The sequence below is a fragment of the Artemia sp. Qi Xiang Cuo genome, chromosome 20 (assembly GCF_049724085.1).
Source record: "Artemia sp. Qi Xiang Cuo chromosome 20, ASM4972408v1, whole genome shotgun sequence".
Lineage (NCBI taxonomy): Eukaryota > Metazoa > Arthropoda > Branchiopoda > Anostraca > Artemiidae > Artemia > Artemia sp. Qi Xiang Cuo.
Window position 1 is genome coordinate 44,189,293 of NC_142813.1, and position 20,760 is coordinate 44,210,052.

At 35.3% G+C, this 20,760-nt stretch overlaps 1 protein-coding gene across 2 annotated transcripts in view; it reads right to left on the reverse strand.

Moving 5' to 3' along the window:
- The window catches only part of Not3 (CCR4-associated factor Not3), a 106,578-nt gene that overhangs the window by 48,614 nt on the left and 37,204 nt on the right, over nt 1-20,760 (reverse strand). Inside the window, exons 3-4 of one of the 2 annotated variants that reach the window (XM_089105946.1) lie at nt 12,701-12,856; nt 5,099-5,278 (exon numbers count right to left, since the gene is read on the reverse strand). In XM_089105946.1, the coding sequence (XP_088962072.1) occupies nt 5,099-5,278; nt 12,701-12,856 (336 nt within the window). Of the gene's footprint in view, nt 1-5,083; nt 5,279-12,700; nt 12,857-20,760 lie in introns of both variants that reach the window. The other variant, XM_089105945.1, reaches the window with a different exon arrangement.

The window sequence follows — 20,760 nt, forward strand, 5'->3', positions numbered from 1 at the left end:
AAGGTGGACTCGGATAAGTCCGACACATGGGTAACTCAAACACCCCGTCTTATCTGGCCCACTGATAACAGATACCGGTGGTTGCGTACTTCATCTTCTTCCTTTGGTTTGAGACTTGACAATAGTATTCAGTATTTCCACCATTTTCAATTCCTTTTGTAGTGAATGATTTCTGAAATTTGAAGGACATTATTGCTAGCCACAAGGTAGGTAGCAATTTCTGTGTGATAATACAGAAAAATAGAGAGATAATAGAATGATTTTAATACGAGGTAGGTAGCAATTTCTATGTGATAATACAGAAAAATAAAGAGATAATAGAATGATTTTAATACGAGGTAGGTAGCAATTTTTTTGTGATAATACAGAAAAATATAGAGATAATAGAATGATTTTAATACGAGGTAGGTAGCAATTTCTGCGTGATAATACAGAAAAAAAGAGAGATAATAGAATTATTTTAAGACGAGTTAGTTGTAACTTTCTATGTGATAATTCATAAAAAAAATAGAATATAGAATGATTTTAAGACTAGGTAGGTATCAATTTCTATGTGATAATACAGAAAAATAAGAGATACTAGACTTATTTTAAGACGAGGTAGGTTGCAATTTCTGTGTGATAATACAGAAAAATAGAGAGATAATAGAATGATTTTAAGACTAGGTAGTTAGAAATTTATATGTGATAATACAGAAAAAAAAGATTTAATAGAATGATTTTAATACGATGTAGGTAGCAATTCCTGTGTGATAATACAGAAAAAAAAGAGATAATAGAATTTTTTTAAGACTAGGTAGGTAGCAATTTCTATGTGATAATACAGAAAAAAAAGAGATAATAGAATGATTTTAATACGAGGTAGGTGGCAATTTCTGTGTGATAATACAGAAAAAATAGAGATAATAGAATGATTTTAAGACGAGGTAGGTAGCAATTTCTGTGTGATAATACAGAAAAATAGAGAGATAATAGAATGAATTTAATACGAGGTGGCAATTCCTGTGTGATAATACAGAAAAATAGAGAGATAATAGAATGAATTTAATACAAGGTAGGTGGCAATTTCTGTGTGATAATACAGAAAAATAGAGAGATAATAGAATAATTTTAATACGAGGTAGGTAGCAATTTCTTTGGGATAATGCAGAAAAACAGAAAGATAATAGAATGATTTTAAACTGCTGATGAGTTACAAGGATAGTTTAAGTATTTATGGTTATCTATTAGTACTTTATTCTCAAACAAGTGAGGAGATATAAGGGGTGTCAGACTTACCCCAAAAAAGTCACAATTTGGAGTAACTCCGACATGTCGGATTTACCAAGTGTATACAAGTGTCTAGTCTTGCAATTCTAGCCTAGATATCAGTGTATTTGTTAACTATTCATAATGTTAACAGTTCTCAATCCCAATGATGGGTTTGCTTTAATCTCTAAGCTTTACTGTTATTAGCATATAAAATTCTTATCATATCAAAAATTCAAAAGTAAACGACTGGTAAATTTTACGATAAATATAACAGGTCTATAATCAAACAAGGCGTGTCAGGAATGTGAACAAGGTGGGAATTTCGGTCCCAGGGGCCTTTGGTCCCATATCCCTCCTGATATCTGAAATTCTACATGAATTCACAGTCATTTAACAATAATTCACGAAACTATTAACAAGAGTTTTGTATATTTATTTTCGTACATAGAGGGATGCTCTATCATGTCTTGGGTGATATAATTTTTTATCTCTGTATACATAGGATTTACCTAGGGGGTGTCAGATTTACCCCAGGCTTGAGGTAAGTTCAACCTCCCTGAGATGTGTTACTTTGGTGCAGCAGCAACTCTAAAGCCATTTTGGGACCAAATTAAGCTGAAAAAAAACTCGATAAGGGGCCAGAATTACCCGAGTTCACCCTATTTAGTCTTTGCTTCTTCATAATGATTCTTTTTTTTCAATTGAATAGGTATATTGTTGAATGGGGGGGGGTGCAATTCCCCAATGAATAAGTATCATGGTAATAAATAAAAGCTCTTTAACCGTGTCAAAATCTGTGACGAAGCAATATCTTCATTAAAGCCAATATGGTTTGGTTTTAAAATAGATGTGAGGACAGAAGAGACAAATACAGAAGGGTCTAGGTCTCAAAGTTAAGTTTGTTTATATTGTCTGTTTTTCTGGAAGGAGAGGGGGAATTGTCATCAAGGCTCCTCATTGAGGGCGGACACTCATTTATCTAGTGTACCTGAAAAAATAATTTACTAAAACAAAAATTTAAACATAAAAAATATATGTAAACAAAATTGAAAACTAAAAACAAAATACAATCGGTCACTGATGATAGCTGGAAACCTTGAAAATTTTCGGTCAAAAAAGCTCAGAAACCTGGATATTTAAAATCTTCAGTTTTCATGTTCCTTGTGATAATTTAGGTGGTGCAACCTAGGGTCTTTTGACTTGACACCATCAATACAGACACTGTTCATCGGAAAATAATACGTCTTTTTACTCCAACTTCGAATTTTACACCAAGTTACACAAGGATCAATTATGATAAATCCTACAAATTCACACAGAATTAATCAAACGCCATTACCATTGCTTTCCCAAGGCCAGAACATAATTTGCACTTTACTGAAAGAAAATACAAATGAATGTGTATTGTCAGTTTAATATACATATACTGATATTTAGTAAACAAAATTTTAAATACATATTTTTCAAAATTTAACATTTTAGTAATCAAAAACATTTGCATTTTTTCAGTAAAGTGCAAATTATGTTCTGGCCTTGGGAAGGCATAGGGGTTTTGAGCCCTATTCATGTTAGGATTTTCCCATGCTGAGTTTAAATCGATAATTTGTTGTCGATCTTTTTTGTTCTTAGGTTCATTTTTCTATTTGTGCAGTTTTGGGGTAGTTTACACGTGTTAGATTATCTGATTCTGTTTTTGCTCATTTTTGGTTTAAGAGAGTTCTTTATTTTTCTTTGAAAAACTTATTTTTATGGAAAGTTTTTTTTTTTAGTTAATTTTACTTGAAGGAACTACCCCGTTTCATCTTATTTTATCTATCAGTCCAGGTTGAACTTCGTTGAAATGAGGATACTGGGACCGTTAGTCCAGGTTGAACTTCGTTGAAATGAGGATACTGGGACCGTTAGTCCAGGTTGAACTTCGTTGAAATGAGGATACTGGGATCGTTAGTCCAGGTTGAACTTCGTTGAAACGAGGATACTGGGACCGTTAGTTCAGGTTGAACTTCGTTTAAATGAGGATACTGGGACCATTTTAAAAAACATTTTTAGTTTTAAAGGTCGTATTATAACGAAAGTTTTTCATATATTCATTCGTGTTTTGCTGAAGACGGCCATTGGATATAGGGTCGAAACATTCGTTAGAGTTCCACTGTCTTACGAAAAAAATCCCTATTGCTCTACCCTATTGCTCTTCGTCGTTATTTATGAGCTAGAGTTCACAGACATAAAATATTTATTAGGTATTGCCCTTGTCGGCCAAACGTTTATGAGCTAGATTTTATAGACATAGACAAAAATATTCATTAGGTATTGCCCTTGTCGGCCAAAAGATAGGACCAAAGGAAAAGTAGGTAGCCCCCGAAAGGGGAGAATGTCGTAAGAAAAGATTTAAGGGAAATGGGAACTTCCAGCATGTGTGTATAGTGGGAGGCTTTGAATTCATTGGGATGGAAAAGGAGCGTGCGTAGCTGTGTTGGCATTAGGGGGCTTAGTGCTGCAGTGAGTTGTGAGTAGTAGTAGTATTCAATTGTAGCAATACGTTCATAACTATTAACTGTTGTTTTTATGTAATTTTGAAGCGATACTGGCCCTTTCTCAATTTTCAATTCAAGGCCTTAATTCACAAAACCGCACTGATCAATAAACTTATTTCCATTCCAAAAAAAACAAAACAAATAAGGATAAAATTTAGAAGAAAGAAACAATAAGCTTTTGTTTTAAGTTTCCCTTTATAAATTAATATTTCATATAATTTTATTATTAAATTAATTTAATTTTTATTATAAAATCTAATATTATTATAAAATGACAATGTTATTAAAAGAGGCTAATCAAATTATTTATTTTAACTAAAGTAAGAGTAACATGGAGTGTTTAAATTCATAACAAATTTTACCGCAGTGGACTGCATGTACCTCATACTATGCAGATATTTTTTCTTCTTACGTACCTCTACAGAAACCTCTCTCCTCTTTCTGAATGTGCTCCAAATGCCCCCCCCCCCCCCAAAAAAAAAATGCAGCTATTTTTTCGGATTTCCATTTTTTCGCATTTTCAAACCGTTTCTACATTATTCTGGAAACCTCTTTGGAATTAGAATAATAAAAAGTCATACTATGTGACACACAAGGCTGTATTAAGGGGAGGGGTACCAGTTTTGACCCCCCCCCCCCCATACCTGGAATTTTTGTCCGATTCGTAAAAAAATAGCAAAATCAATTTAAATTAATCTCAAAATACCAGGTATTTTCTTAAAACAAAATATTGCATTTTAAAGAGACTTATGCGCCACCCTATAATAAAAAAAACTTTCCTTTATCTTTTTTATTTCTTTTGTAAACGATTTCCTGAGCTGTAGGGGTTGTCTAATCTATCTACTATGGAGAATCTTTATTGTCTCTTTTGTACTAAAAGACTATCAATCTGACCTGAAACAAAAAAACAATGAACAAATAATTACAACACGAAAAAAGGTAAGTAAAACCCAGTCCATTCAAACCAACAACATCATCGACTTTCATCAACCCCAGGACAATTGCCGTTTTGGGAGGAGGGGCAAAGGCCCACACGCTCCATAGATTCTTGATTATTACGTTGTAAGTATACACGTTATTATTTCATAAAATAAAATGTCTTTCAAAACTAGGAGATTTTGCCAAGTTAATCTTTTAATTGCCATAAGACAATCTTGGGACATTGTTAAATTGTCAATGGCAACCCTGGACGGCAAAAGTGTTCTTTCCCTGTCGAGGTTGGCAAGTCGACAATTTTATGAGTCAGAATGGTCTGTGGTATAAAATAATAGTGATCAATAAGTTAAAATTGGAATTACATGATAAAGGGATACCTGATCAACGTCAATCGTTAAGTTATCTAGCATCCTTAACAGCGTTTCCAACTTTCTAACATGAAACCGGTGCCTTTCTAATAAGTCTTTTAAGGAATCGAGTCGGTCTTGCTTATCTTTATCCAACTTCTTCTTTTTGTTCGCAAGTATTTGCTCAATCTCGCTCTCAAAGGAATCCGCCTGAAAAAAAAAATTCGAAGAAAATGTAAAAAATATTCTGCTAAAATGTTTCTAGAGCAAGTAAAGGCAAACACAGATTATCAGGGTTAAAGACTTGATGAAACCCTTTTCTTAAAAACGTACAATGCTGAGGAAGAGCAGCCAATTTTACATTTTCTGTATATTTTGTTCTGCCTGGAGGGTGGGGGCAGTCTGAATATCGCTCAAGAAAATTGTTCAAAGCGTTGAAAATTATTCTGCGATACCAAAGTCTATGAGAACGTCTCCAATAAAACATTTCAATATTTCCTGGATCCAAATGACTTTCTAAGCGATCGCCAATATGGATTCCGGAGGAAGCTTTCAATATTAAGACAGCCTAGCGGTCCAGCTTCAGGAGTGGATCGACCTTCTGGCAAGGGGGTACGACATTAGGCTATTGTCATTCGACATTGTCAAAGCTTTCGACAGAGCATGGCATCGTCGCCTGCTAAAGAAACTCCATCCATACGGTGTTCGGGGATGTTTGTTAATAGTGATTGAGAGCTTTCTTTTAGATCGTTCACTGCGGGTTATCCTCGACGGGTTTATTTCCCGGGAAGATTCAGTGAAAACAGGGTTCCCCAGGGCAGTGTCTAGGGATCTAGATTCCTCCTTATCTACATAAATGACATGGGAGACAACCTTGCAAACCCTCTGCATCACATTGCCGACGATACCACGACACGCCCAGCCATCCCAAAAACACGAAGACCCAACACAAGCCTCCCTTTCCCTACAGTTCTATCTTTTAAAATGAAAACGAAGTCTGATACATAAATGATCAACTTTATTGCCTCAAAAACAAAGGAGCTTCTTATTACAAGATCAAAGATGCCGCGTGAATGCTCCAGTTTCATTTTCAAAAAAGAAACTGTGAAGAGAGTCGAGGAGCTTCGTTTACTGGAGATTCATTTCTCTGCCTATATTTCTTGGAATCTCTTCGCTACCTATCTTTCTGCCTATCTCTTCGCTGTAAAAACCTTCTTCCATACAGCTCAATTATTCCACTTTACAAGTCCTGTATCATACTCACAGCTGAATATGGATGCCTGTTATATGTTGGTACCCCGAAAACGCTATTAGCACCATTCCAGAAAACCCAGAATAGAGCAAACAGGGCGGGCTGCGCCTCTACACATGATTCGTCTCAGCCTCCAAATGAAAGGTTTGATGCAGCGTCGATGACTGTTTTCTACAAGTACATGAATTTGTACTTCGAAATACTTCTTTTAAATTAATTTAGATATGATTAGTAGAATCGACCAAGAACTTATATAGGATGACCAGGGAATTATGTGGTCAACGTGTAACTCCCCGGTGGGTAGCCTAGTTTGTGGACCCATGGGAATCTGTGGGGCTAGCCACTTACATGGTTTGATTGTGATTGCTGATATGTTTTAATTGTAGCTTCTGGCGCTCGTTTCTCATCCTACAGGTAAATTATAAGTTGTTGACACTATGTTATTGGCCTTCTTACTTTATCCATTATTCACCTTAATTCCCAAAATTTTGAAAGAAAGGATTAACCCCAACAATCAGCTTCTAGAACGATTTTAGAAAATTTTACTGAAACTTTCTTCTAAAATGCTTTTAGCGGTTTGGGACTGCTATTTTGTTAAGCTGAGAAAGTCTATAGAAGGATTCTTGATATGTCGAGCCATGAGGTTGCTACTGCCTTGGATTTATTTTTCCTGCTCTTGCCCTAGAACTTTTTCTCGGTTTTCAGCGAAATCAATTAAATATAGCTACAAGCGAGCGTCGCAAAGCGACGCGAGCAGCGAATTTTTAACCTAATGACCAGATGGTACAAATTAATCTCTTGTGGTACAACTTTGGTCAGAAAACTGGTACAATTTATCTCAAGGCCTTGGCAACGCTGCTGAGGTTTTACATTGTGAATCTGATAACTTATGAAGTATTTGCAATTAGACTAATAAATAGCACACAAATTAGAGCAGTGTATAATTATTTGACACTAAGTTTTTGTCTTTTTATTTGTATTTTATTGTTTCTCTTTTCCTTCATTGTTGGCAGTGTTAACTGTATAACTTGTTTCTCAATCAGTAATAACGATATAGTAATAAAGTATTTAATAATAGATACCCCTTACACCGTCGTCATGTAAATTTATCTTCCTGAATTAGATTGAATCTATTTTTTTTTTTACTGTGTCAAATCTGATGTGGATACCAGAGTAATGTTTCTAAAGCTAGGTTGGAAATTAAAACAGAGTAGTTACCTGTTAAAGAGCCAAAAAAAACCTTAATGTTCTGGTATATCAGCTACATTCTGATTACCACTTTACTGAAAACACTAGGCACTTTTAATATAATTCAGGTTATTTGTACATTTTACATTTGAATTAATTATCTATTAATTAGATAATTAATTATCTATTAATTAGGTCGAAGAAGTATTTCGACCTCAAACAAGCTCTCTCGCAATGTCCCCTTTTGTCCAACCAACAAGGCTGACGCGAAGGCACACAGATCGATCCAATTATCTAAAGGAGGACACGCCAAGAACCGAGTCTTGAGGAAGGGCTTCACCCGGCGCTGCATTTCTATCTGGAACGATCTTTCTGGGGATGTTGTTCATGCAAATCCCTCTGTTGACTCCTTAAAAAGAAGGTTCAACAGACATTTAAAACTTCAAGGTTTCAAAACGAGGTAGTTACACAGCGGCATATCAGATACCTTTAAGTACCTGGAGCCGCGAATATAGGAATAATAAAAACAAAAGGTTTTTCTTCGTATTTGCACAATACAAACGGTTTTTTTTCTTGAAGAAAGAGTTACCAGAAATTGAATTATTAAAATATAACAGAATGGAAAAAAAAAATCTATTTTGGGGCTATTTTAAACCATCCAAGGGTAGGCCATACACATCATTTCTGCAAAAAAAAAAAAAAAAAAAAAAAAAAAAAAAAAAAGGCTGTTTTTCGAACCTTTATCTTCAATAACTTTCATCTAGTTTTACAGTTACTATATTTCAAAAACTCGTTTAGCCCACTATCAGCAACTACGGCCTTTTCAATCCTGTACTGTATCTAATTCCTCCTCCCAAAATAAATCTTCCTTCATTTCCAAGTAGTGGAAAAATTTCTGATTTTTTTTTAAAATCACTTCTTACAATTTCATAGCAGTTTAGCACCCTCAGAATATTCTGTTCATCTTTCTTTGTGGCTAATTGAGGCATCGTTCTTGCCTTTAAATACATTGTGAACGACAGGTCTAGAAAAAAATGAGGCCATTGGAACCACCACTTTTAAAAACCCGGAGGGTTATAATCTCCATCATCTTTGCGGTAGTAATAGTAACACAATAAAGAGTGAGCCACGGCCAATGTAAAATAGACTCGTTTTCAAAGGAACACTCTTGTGAAAAAATAATTTCCTAGTTGAAGCCATTTCGGAAGCAGTAGCTAGGCCTAATACAGATTCAATAGAATAATATTTTAGTTATGAAAAGACGTTTTTTACAGTTTTGGAAAGATCCTGAAACTCTTTAAACATGGCGTGACGTCATATCTAAATTCATCCATATTTCTGGCGCTCAAGCAATCGGACTGCAGGTAATTGCGATTACATCTTCTTTTGATGACGCTGTAGTGTGGAAGCATACCAGACGACTCGGATTTCTTATTTCAATTAAAGTTATATCCCTTACAGATGGGAATAATTCCTGATTACAGAAGAAGCTATAGTCGTATTTCTAAATTGAATTACTAGATTTGACACCCCTGAAGAAGAACTTTCAATAAGAACAGCAGTTCAAGATGGACTTTTTCTTAAAAAAAAAAAAAAAGGTTATTAAAGACAATTTCAAAATAAACCGCATTCTTAAGACCAACTTCCGTCTCTGTACATCCAATCAATTGTGTTAGATCTAAAATGAACCACGTATAAATGGTACATTTGGTCCAAATAATGCACCATAATGCTTTAGTAACTTCCCTCCAAAAATAAAAAAAACTCAAGAGCTAATATCCGATAATTGTTGCTAGGTTTAAAATGTACCACGCATAAATGGCGCATTCGGTGCAATGGTGCACCATATTGCTTTATTAATTTCCCCAAAAAACAAAACTCAAGAGCTAATATCCAATAATTGGTGCTCGGTTTAAAATGTACCACGTATAAATAGTGCATTTGGTGCAAATGGTGCACCATATTGCTTTATTAATTTCCCCAAAAACAAAAAACGAAACTCAAGAGCTGATATGCGATAATTGGTACTAGGTTTAAAATGTGCCACGTATAAATAGTGCATTTGGTGCACCATATTGCTTTATTCATTTCCTCAAAAAGAAAACAAAAACCTCAAGAGCTGATATCCGATAATTGGTGCTACGTTTAAAATGTACCACGCATAAATAGTGCATTTGGTGCAAATGGTGCACTATATTGCTTTCTTAATACCCCCCCCCACAAAAAAACACGTTTACAAGCGGCTACGTTACATCCCTCAAAGTAAAACATATATTAATATTTTACATGAATTTGATGGTGGCAACGGCATATTCTCCTGAAACTCAGTCTAAAAGATTAGTAATCAGTCTAAAAAACAGTCTGAAATCCATCAACAACTAATTGCCACACAAAAAAACTTCGCTAATAATTATCAAATGATGTCATTATTTTCCATTATTCACATATAATCATAGCTTAATCACTTGTGTGAAGACTAATTTTCTTACCCTAAAAATTACCAGAAATGAATTGAAAGGTAGACCAATTAGCCTAGGTGTGTAACCCCTCAGCCCGAAAGAGGAATAAGCCTTGTAGGTTACTCTTTGTGATAGAGGAGGCATCCCTAAACAATGAAGATTTGAAGCACGTCGGTCTAAAATCTGACTAATGCCTTCTTGGCTGTAGATAACCTCCAACCAAATTGCTAATGAAGAGGTAGGTGGGGCTCGGAAGTGGTGAATACCTCTGAAAATCAATCTCCTCTGTCTCCTTTGGTTCTGTCCGAACTGCTGAGTTTGTTCTTCTCTCCATATAAAATGAAACTCCTTACACCTTATCAAAAAGGTTGAAACACCTAATTCCTCTTCAAAAAGGTTGCAGCATACCTACCACTCTGCTTGAAAGTTGGGTATTACATTTTGCATAAGGCAGGGAGGGGGGTGTTGAAGGATGTAAAGGCCCAATTTGTGCCTCTATCAGAACTGATTGAAGATTCTTGAGTGATTCCTCTTCTAACAATGTGCAACATGTCTATTTTCTACTTAAACAAGCTATAACTAATGTCTTTCTACTGGGGCAGGGACGGGTAGTGCTTGAGCGGCCATAGACCCACTGCAATTCTTCAGTCGTAGAGATCAAACAGCCATGTATGATTTTGCAAAACAAAAAAAAAGTGCAACATGCCCACCTTCATGCTAAAAAACTGGCGGAGGAACTGGGGAATGTTTAGAACTGGTATGTACCAATTTGGTGGTTCGAGAATTCAGATTGAAAATTTTTACATTTTTCTGTTCGAACAAAGTGCGACATGCCACACTTTATGCCAAAAGTTGGTGGTAGAAAAAGATGGACGGCATTGAATGGTCTCGCCCGCCTTGGCTCTCACATCATACAAACTGAAAGTTATAGTAATATGAAAATTTGTCTAATTGAAATTTCAGAGGAAAATTTGGAAGACTCATTAAATTCCACATCAAGCAAGGTGCACCATTTCAATTTAGTACTAAGAAGTTGCCAATAGGAGGGGTGGAGTTACGTCGGAGGGGAAAAGGGCCCACTTAATAACTCCGATACTATAGGATGAGAACCATTGCCTGATTCTGCTTCAAACATACCTCTCTAGCAAAACTTAATATGTATACCTTTATAGTAAAACTTTTCGTCAGTCAGGTATCAAAAGGACGTATCTCCATAATTGTAAATGTTCAGAAGAGCAAAAACAAAACTTCAGCTTTTTTATTTCCCCTCCGATAACCGTGAAACAAAGACAGATTGATATGTAAATCAACATACATCAATCCCTTAAAGACCCCGTTAGACCCCTACCACTTAGCTGTAATGAGCTGAAATCTGTGGCAGAGGAAAAACAAAAGGACAAAACCAAAGTGTTGCCCGTGCAACACAATAGCTTTGAATGAATAAATTAAATTTAGAAAGAGAAAATAAAATTAAGAAGCCATTCAAAATTAAAACTAAGAAAAATTACTAAGAATGATTGAATGGAAGCTATAACGAATATAAATTAAAACAGATAGTGTGTTTCATGTAAATAAAATGCTTGTTGCATATGCATGAATCACGTATGGGAAGCATGTAGAATAATATACAAATAGTATTACCAGAATATGTAGAATAGAGAAGACTTCCACCTGATCCCTGTTGCCCTTATATAATTTCTGTGTAATTGTGGTTTATTTTACATATTTTGCCATGGCCTATAGGCTTTAAGCACAAAACAAATTCTATTTCATATCAAACAAAATCAGCTTATCTTGAAACATACCATTTTAAGGTTTTGAGGAGTCCACAAATACGGCATTTAATAACAAATAAATAAAATCAAAATTTTGCTTCCGTAAAACTTGCCGGCAAAGTCAAGCAAAGAAAGTTGCAATGCTTCGCGTTGCCTCAGCAGCGTTTTTCCATACAATTTAAGTTTGATTTATAACATGACATTATATCTGTGCATTTTTATTTTGATATCACTCTCTGTTTTTTTTTTTATGGAATTTTCTTTTAACATGGGTTCTTTTATAACAGCAAAAAGACGACTGAAGAAAAAACACAAAGAGGTTCCCATATGCTCAAGAGAATTTCCTATTATATCGTTATTATTGTTTTTTGTCAAAACTACCTAATTTTACATACTGTATATTTTGTATCTCCTTCCCCTACCCCCCCCCCCTCACTTCTATAAAACAGTAAACTTATTTCTATTCTAAATCATCTGCAAGTTGCATCAAATTAATACTCTGTATTGCTTGCTTTAAAAAAGATCTCTTTTTGTTTAAGAAAAGCGAAAAACGATATTAAAAATTAAAAAGGGCAGAAATAAAGTCATATAAATGCAGATAAAGAAAACAGAGGCGCCGCTGGACATAAAGATAAACTAAATGTACGTATCAACGCGAGTCGCTGCAGCAATGTTTGGCCAGCTTCGCTGACCGAACATTGCGGAGGAAAAACGTCGGTTTCGTTCCACCGTCATCAATCGAATTCAGTAGTTGTCAACCACTTAATGGTAGGTCTCACGAAGAATTTTTTTAAATTTGTTTTTCCCCTAGTTATTAAAGACAGTTACAAAATCCACTGTACCCGTAAGACCCCCTTTATTCTCTGTTTCCTCACGTTCAAGCACAAAAAAAATCTATATATGGCTTGGTTTCATGAAATTTGGCTAGGTCAATGAATAGTTTTGAATCAAAAGTCACCTGGAGGCCGAGTTTATCGATGACCTGACACAGCCAATTTGAAATCTCCTCCTTTTCCCTGGCAGCAGGGTCCAACTTCTGGGCAGCCCCGAGGCCTTCTTTGGAAAATGTTTTCGTTTTTGTCTCTCGCTCAACGACCTTAAACCGCTCCATTTGCTACAAAGAAAATACTTTCGGTGAAAACAGAACAAAAACTGAAAGGGCGATCAACGGTCAAGAAAGGGGAAAACCAAAAAAACAAAATAAAGTTTCTTAAAAAAAAAATTGAAAGGGCGATCAAAGGTCAAGAAAAAAGAAAACAATAAACAAGAAAAAACAAGGAACAAAAACAGTTTGGTTAACACAGAATAAAATCTGAAAGGGCGATCAGGTATCAAGAAAAGAGAAAACAAGAAACAAAAGCAGTTTCGTTGAAAACAGAATAAAAACTGAAAAGGCGATCAAGGATCAAGAAACACGAAAATGAAGCAAAAAAATGAGAAAAAGAATCAAATTCAAAAAATCGAAGGCCCTCCTGCTTTACAGGAAAAAAAGAAGAAAAAAAAACATAAAATATTTTGCCTGTAGGCTACATACAAAGGCATCCTCAGCGTTGAAAAAGAAAGAATAAAAACCATGAACAAAATTTGAAAAAAAGAATAAATCTAAAATAAACAAAAAACAATAAAAAGAAAAGGTCACACGAATATGCGCCTGCAGGAATATGTTACAATTGAATGAAACACTTCTTTAATTACTCTATAATAGACTGGTTATGTTATTTTTCAATTAGTTTCATTATTTGCTGTCAGTTGCTTCTATTGTTATAGAAGTATCTCATTCTATTGTAAGGTATATTCTACTTCCGTATTTGTTCACGGAGCATATTAGTTATGATTTTCATTTTTATTCCTTTCCAATTTCAGATTCAGAATTTTACAAGATGTTCAGATTCTTTCCTTCTCAACGCTTCCGGTATACATACGAAATATTAATGTTTCCTTTTATTCTTTCTACTGGCAATTTTAAACTGTTTCCATTGCAACATAATTTACTTCGTTTTGAAGTAATTATTCGTCTTCCTCTTCGTTTGATTGTTCTTCTTCTTCTTCTTTCTACTAACCATAGACCCAAGGCCGTATCCACGGGGAGGGCCTACCGATTTTGAACCCTCCCCCTCCCTCCGAAATTTCTTTATGGCACGCGAAGTAACAAAAATGCATATAAACAAATTTTTCACGCGTTTTATAAATTTTTTTTTGTACCCTCCCCCCTCCCCGAACAAAAATCAAGGATACGCCGTTACACAGACCCATTGTTTTTCCAGATTTTCATCTTTTGTTTTGGAACTCTAAGTTTTATGGGTACTAAAAAAAAAAAAAAAATCAGTTTCTATCTTCTTTTTTTTTGTGTGTTTTTGTTGTTTTTTCTTAAGTTCGTTTTAGACGTTGGAAGGGGTCTGAAACTTAAATTTCTGACCTTGCTAATTTTTTCGGTGAAAATTCGAAAACATCCAATACAGCCTTTAAGCATGAAAACGGATGTACGGAACCGAGCCGAACATTGAACAGACATGATAATATTAAAACTGGGTGATCATATTTTACCAATCAGGGCTCATCAGAGAAGTACCACCTGCCTATATGGGTTTAATCTTGAAAACAATTCTAAGGCAGATAAGTAGCCACTAGTCTCTTGTTATCCGTAAATAACAAGAAGATTGGAAACTTTGTATATCATAATAATAATTAATCCAGCTTAATGACCGCTTATGCATACTGCAATTAACAAAGATGGAAAAAACTGTTAATTGCGCCCTGGTAAGTACTGCGTGTTGACTATATTCATTAGGCAGCAGCAATTCAATATTACTAAACTTTGATATACCCACTTAATATTACAGCCTAGTATTACCACCCGAATTTCCATGAAACGCTATATTCCAATAGCATTTAAGAAAAACTTGAACTTATTCCGGGTCCGATTTTCATTGTTCGATGGAATAACACAACTGTTTCCCAAATTTACTTCTTTTTTTGTGCTCAGCGGTCTGTATATCGGTCGTTACAAGAAATGAACATTCGAAACCTTTTAAGAATTAGGATCATCAAAAAAAGAAGAAAAGCCCATCCAAAATTTCAAGTAATTTACTGAAAACAAAAAGAAATCATTATTTTCCAGCGCAAATTTTTAGCCTATAAACAAAAAAGGAAAGCGAAACTGTCCTAGCCTTACAAGTGAATCTCTTTAAAATCATATTACACTTGATTTTTCAACATAACACTGAAAGTAGGCCTAAGTATCTGTTCTAGATTTCTGCGACATAATTCTGGAAGTTTCACTCTAGACACCACGAATTCCAATTTTGTTTTTTCAATGTTCGAAAATCGGATCGAGTTTCTAAAATTCCGCATGCATCTGCATCAGGGTTGCCACCCGGTAAAAAAAATCACTTTTCAATCACATTTAGTGATTTCCTTCAATAATCAAGTGATTTATGTGCTGTTTAAGTGATATTTCTTTTTAGGCAATATAAAAAATCACTAGAAATAGTGATAAATCACTAGGGGGTGGCAACCCTGGTCTGCATGCCAGTTCTTTAAAACTAGTGATATGTAGGGCATTGGAGTTCTGCATTTCTGCATAATATATGCCTCGTTAGAATGGAAACCGTAAGATTATTCAAATGTTTAGTGCAGCTAATATATTCATGTCATTTGATAAGTTGGATTCCAAGTTAAATACAGAGGCGGCCTGCGGTTAGGTCCTTTTCACCCTCTTTTGCGGTTGTTTTGACTTGTCTAATGAAGGTATCTTTATATGTGTGCGTGTTAATACATTCCTGTATGAATTTATGTATATGTGAATAAATATGTATATTTATGTGTATGTTTTTCCTCTCTTCTTCTTTGTCCTTTCTCTGCGATACTCCACTATTTAACCATACTGTACGTTGGATTAGAAATAAATTATTATGCTACCGTGAACGTCCGAAATCTGGTTAATGTAGATTTACTTTATCTCCTTTATTTCCTTTTATCTTCCAAATTTCCTTGATCTCTGCTTGGATTCAATTAGCTTTGCGACTCAGCTTTTCAGTCTTACGCAAGCTATGATGGTAAAAGTTATGTTAATTTATGTTAGGTTAGGTTAAATTTGGTTATAAATATCAGAAATGGGTTAAAAACCTAACAACCTAGCCCAACCTAACCAAACCTGTCACCATCAAACTTGCATTAAACTGAAAAAGCTGACTGGCAACGGTAACCAAATTTAAGGAGAAAAAAGGTATTTCGGACATTCAACGGTGAAGGTCGACATTTACGAATATCACGTAATTACGACATTCACGGTAACAATTATACACAGCTCAAGACCATAATTCATCTGAAAATAGTGATACAGCAACCAGATTTACAGAAAAAAAGTATTCTAGTTGCCCTTCAGGGTAATCGGACCCAATGAAACATCCTCAGTGACATTTAGCAAGGAGTTTTCAGGAATAAACGAATTTCGGAAAGAGCTAAATTAAACGTTATGCTTTTTGGGGGTCAGGATCCAACTTGACCTTTATAGAGGAAGGAAAGGAGAACGGTCCCTAAATTCTTGTCATCAAGAGATACAGCATCAGGATCCAACTTTACTTTTATAGGGGAAAGGGGAAAGGAGAACGGGAAAGGAGAACGGTCCCTAAATTCTTGTCATCAAGAGATACAGCATCAGGATCCAACTTTACTTTTATAGGGGAAAGGAGAAAGGAGAACGAGAAAGGAGAACGGTCCCTAAATTCTTGTAATCAAGAGATAAAGGATCAGGATCCAACTTGACCTTAATAAGGGACTGAAAGGAGAGGGGCCCCTAAATTCTTGTCATCAAAATATATATGATCAAGATCCAACTTTACCTGTATAGGGGAGGGAAAGGAGAACGGTCCCTAAATTCTTGTAATCAAGAGATAAAGGATCAGTATCCAACTTGACCTTAATAAGGGACTGAAAGGAGAGGGGCCCCTAAATTCTTGTCATCAAAATATATATGATCAAGATCCAACTTTACCTGTATAGGTGAGGGAAAGGAGAACGGTCCCTAAATTCCTGTCATTAAAAGATATAGGATTAGGATCCAACTTGACCTTTATAAGGGAGGAAAAGGAGAACGGCCCCTAAATTCTTGTCATTAAGAGGTATAGGACCAGGATCCAACATGACCTTTATAGGGGAGGGAAAGGAGAACAGTTCCTAAATTTTTGTCATCAAGAGATATAGAATCAGGATCCAACTTGACCTTTATAGGGGAGTGAAAGGAGAAGGGTCCCTAAATTCTTGTCTTCAAGAAATACAACAGAGTGTGACCTTAGCGAAAATTGGTCGGAAGTGAGAAAATATCCTGGTTTAGCGCCTTTTGTGGGCTCGTTCTTATTTTGATTTTTATGGGGAAGAGTTCCTAGATCCGTTTTATCACAATATCAAACAGTTCATGGTAACGAACTGCAAGTAAGGAGCGACCCGGCTCAATAGTAACCGAAACTCTAAAATACAGGATTTTGACACCAACAGATACATCAAAAGAATAAGATTTTAATACTGGCTTCAAATATTTAAGTTTCATTAAGTTTAGTCCTACCCATCAAAAGTAACGTGCCTGAGAAAATTTGGCTGATTTTCGAAAAAAGGGGGAAAGACCCCCTAAAGGCTACAGAATCTTAATATAGATCACCAAATCAAATTCAGCGTATCAGAGAACCCTACTGTAGAGGTTTCCAGCTCCTATCTGCAATTAAATAAAAAAAACAAGTTTTTTAAACTGAAAGTAAGGAGCGACATTAAAACTTAAAACGAACAGAAATCATTCCGTATATGAAAGGGACTGTCCCCACCTCAGCGCCTCGCTCTTTAAGCTAAAGTTTTTTATTGTTTTAAAAAATAAAGTTGTGAGACAGAGTCATTCTTTAGCGTAAAGAGCGAGGCGTTGAGGAGGGGACAGCCCCTTTCATATACGGAATAGTTTCTGTTCGTTTTAAGTTTTAATGTCACTCCTTACTTTCAGTTTAAAAAACTTGTTTTTTTATTTAATTTCTGATCGTTTTTTAGTTAATGCAGCTTTTATTTTGGCTCACCGTCATTGAATAAGTAAACAAAATTTGCGTAAAAAATTTAGTTTTCTTTTGCTAAATGGCTGTATCTAAATTTGGTGCTGTCGTAATTTAAAAATTAACTCACGTAACGAATTTCTATATTCGTATATTTTTCTTCTGGCAAAAAATACAAAGTTGCAGTTTTTTGCAGATATGAGCTTGAAACCTATGTTATAGGGTTTTCTGATACGCTGAATCTGACGGTGGGATTTTCATTAAAATTTTTTACTTGTAGGGGATGTTTCCCCCCTCTTTAAAAAATCAGGTAAATTTTCTCAGGCTCGTAGCCTTTGATGAGTAATACTAAACTTAATAAAATTCATATATTTAGAATCAGCATTATAAGCCCATTCTTTTGATACATTTATTGTCATCAAAGTTCCGTTTTTAAAATTTTCGATTACTATTGAGTCGTATCGCTTGTTTTTTTTTTTTATGTATATGATGGGGTTCTCCGCTTAGTCAATACCACGCTCTTTACGTTAAAAGTAAAAAAAAAAAATTATTCACAAACCCCTGAATCCCAAAGGCCGTTTAATTAGAATAGATAGCTCTTATGAAAGCACAAAAAAAAACTGTGGCGTAAAGAGCAAGGTATTGACTTGGGGGAGACCCCCCTCATATACGTAATAATTTTTGTTCATTTTAAGTTCTAATGTTGCTTCTTACTTTCAGTTGAAAAAACTTGTTTTTTTTTTATTCAATTTCTGATCGTTTTTTAAATAGCGCTTGGAAATCCGGCGCCCCCTTCATAGAAATTTCCCTTACCCCAAAGGAGCATCCTCCTCGGAAAGATTCTCCCGAGTAACCCATTCCTCCAGCCCCCCCCCCCCCAGAAAAAATTATTCCTGAAAATGTCTGTATACTTCCCAATAACCAATACAATATGTAAGCAAAGGGGAAAGTTCATAACTTGCAGCCCTTCCCCTGGGAACTGTGGGGGATTAAGTTATCGTAAAAGACATATTTATTAGATTTTCGACTATGCTGAACAAAATGGCTATCTCAAAATTTTAATTGGATGACTTTGGGAAAAAAATGAGTGTGGGAGGGGGCCTAGTTGCCCTCCATTTTTTGGTCGCTTAAAAAAAGCCCTATAAATTTTAATTTGAGTTTAAATTAGCACTCCTACGATATTCTAGGACCCCTGGGTCAATACGATTACCCCTGAGAAAAAAAACACAAATAAACACGAACCCGTGATATTTCTTCTGGCAAAAAATGCAAAATTCCACATTTTTATAGGTAGGAGATTGAAACCTCTACAATAGGGTTCTCTGATACGCTGAATATGATGGTGTGAATTTCATTAAGGATCTATAACTTTTAGGGGGTCTTTCCCCCTTTTTTCGAAAATCAGCCAAATTTTCTCAGGCGCGTAACTTTTGATGGGTAAAATTAAACTTGATGAAACTTACATATTTGAAATCAGAATTAAAATTTGATTCTTTTGATGTATCTATTATTATCAAAATTCTGTTTTTTAGAGTTTCGGTTACCGTTGAGCCGGGTGGGTCCTTACAGTTCGTTACCACGAACTGTTTTAAAATGTGGAATTTTGTATTTTTTGCCAGAAGAAAGATCACGGATGCGTGTTTATTTGTTTTTTTCCCCAAGGATGATCGTATCGACCCAGTGATCCTAGAATATCGAGGGAGGGCTCATTCAAACGGGAATTAAAAGTTCTAGTGCCCTTTTTAAGTGACCAAAAAATGGAGGGCAACTAGGTCCCCTCCCACGCTCATTTTTCCCCAAAGCAACCCGATCAAAATTTTGAGATAGCCATTTCGTTCAGCATGGTCGAAAATATAATAAATATGTCTTTTAGGATAACTTAATCCCCCAAAGTCCCCGGGAGGAAGGCTGAAAGTTGTGAACTTTACCAAATGTTTACATATAGGGAAGTGTACATATAGGTTATTGGGAAGTATACAGACGTTTTCAAGGGGGATTTTTTTCTGGTAGTGGAGGAGGAGTCGGGGGTTATGTGGGAGGATCTTTCCATGGAGGAAGTTTTCAATGGGGGAGGGGACATTGCTATGAAGGGGACGCCGGATTTCCCAGCGTAATTTAAAAAAAGGTCAGAAATTAAATAAAAAATAAACAAGTTTTTCAACTGAAAGTAAGGAGCGGCATCAAAAGTTAAAACGAACGGAAATTATTGAGTATATGATTCGGTTCGCTCCCTAGTCAATACCTCGCTCTTTAAGCCAAACATTTTTTAGTACTTTGATAAGAGCTATTTATTCTAATTAACAACCTTTGTGATTAAGGGGTCATTTTTAAAGAATTGGAACAAAATTCGAACTTTAGCGTAAAGAGCGAGGTATTGACCAGAGGAGGAACCCCCTAATATACGTATTAGAAATATACGGATATTGAAGTTCGTTACATCAGTTAATTTGTAAGTAACGTATATTTATTACTAATAAAAATGTTCGTAAATAAAATTAAACAACTTTCGAGAAATCCATTCAACCAAATAAAAGTAAAATTAATATGCAATTTTTTTTTATTATTCATGTACGGTGAGCCAAAATCAAAACCTCCATTAATTCAAAAACGTTCAAAATTAAATAAAAAATAAACAAGTTTTTTTTAACTGAAAGTAAGGATCAACATTAAAACTTAAAACGAACAAAAATTATTCCGTGTGTGAAAGGGGCTGTCCCTCCTCGACGCCTCCCTCTTTACGCTAAAGTTTTTTATTGTTTTAAAAATAAAGCTGTGAGAAACAGTCTAACTTTAGCGTAAAGAGCGAGGCGTTGAGGAGGGGACAGACCCTTTTATATACGGAATAACTTCTGTTCGTTTTAAGTTTTAATGTTGCTCCTTACTTTCAGTTAAAAAAAAAACTTGTTTTTTTTAATCTACCAGAAAATGAAATCGGACCTCGACCGAAGTTGGTGGGAAATAAGACCACGAGTCAGAGCTCTATCTTTCGAGA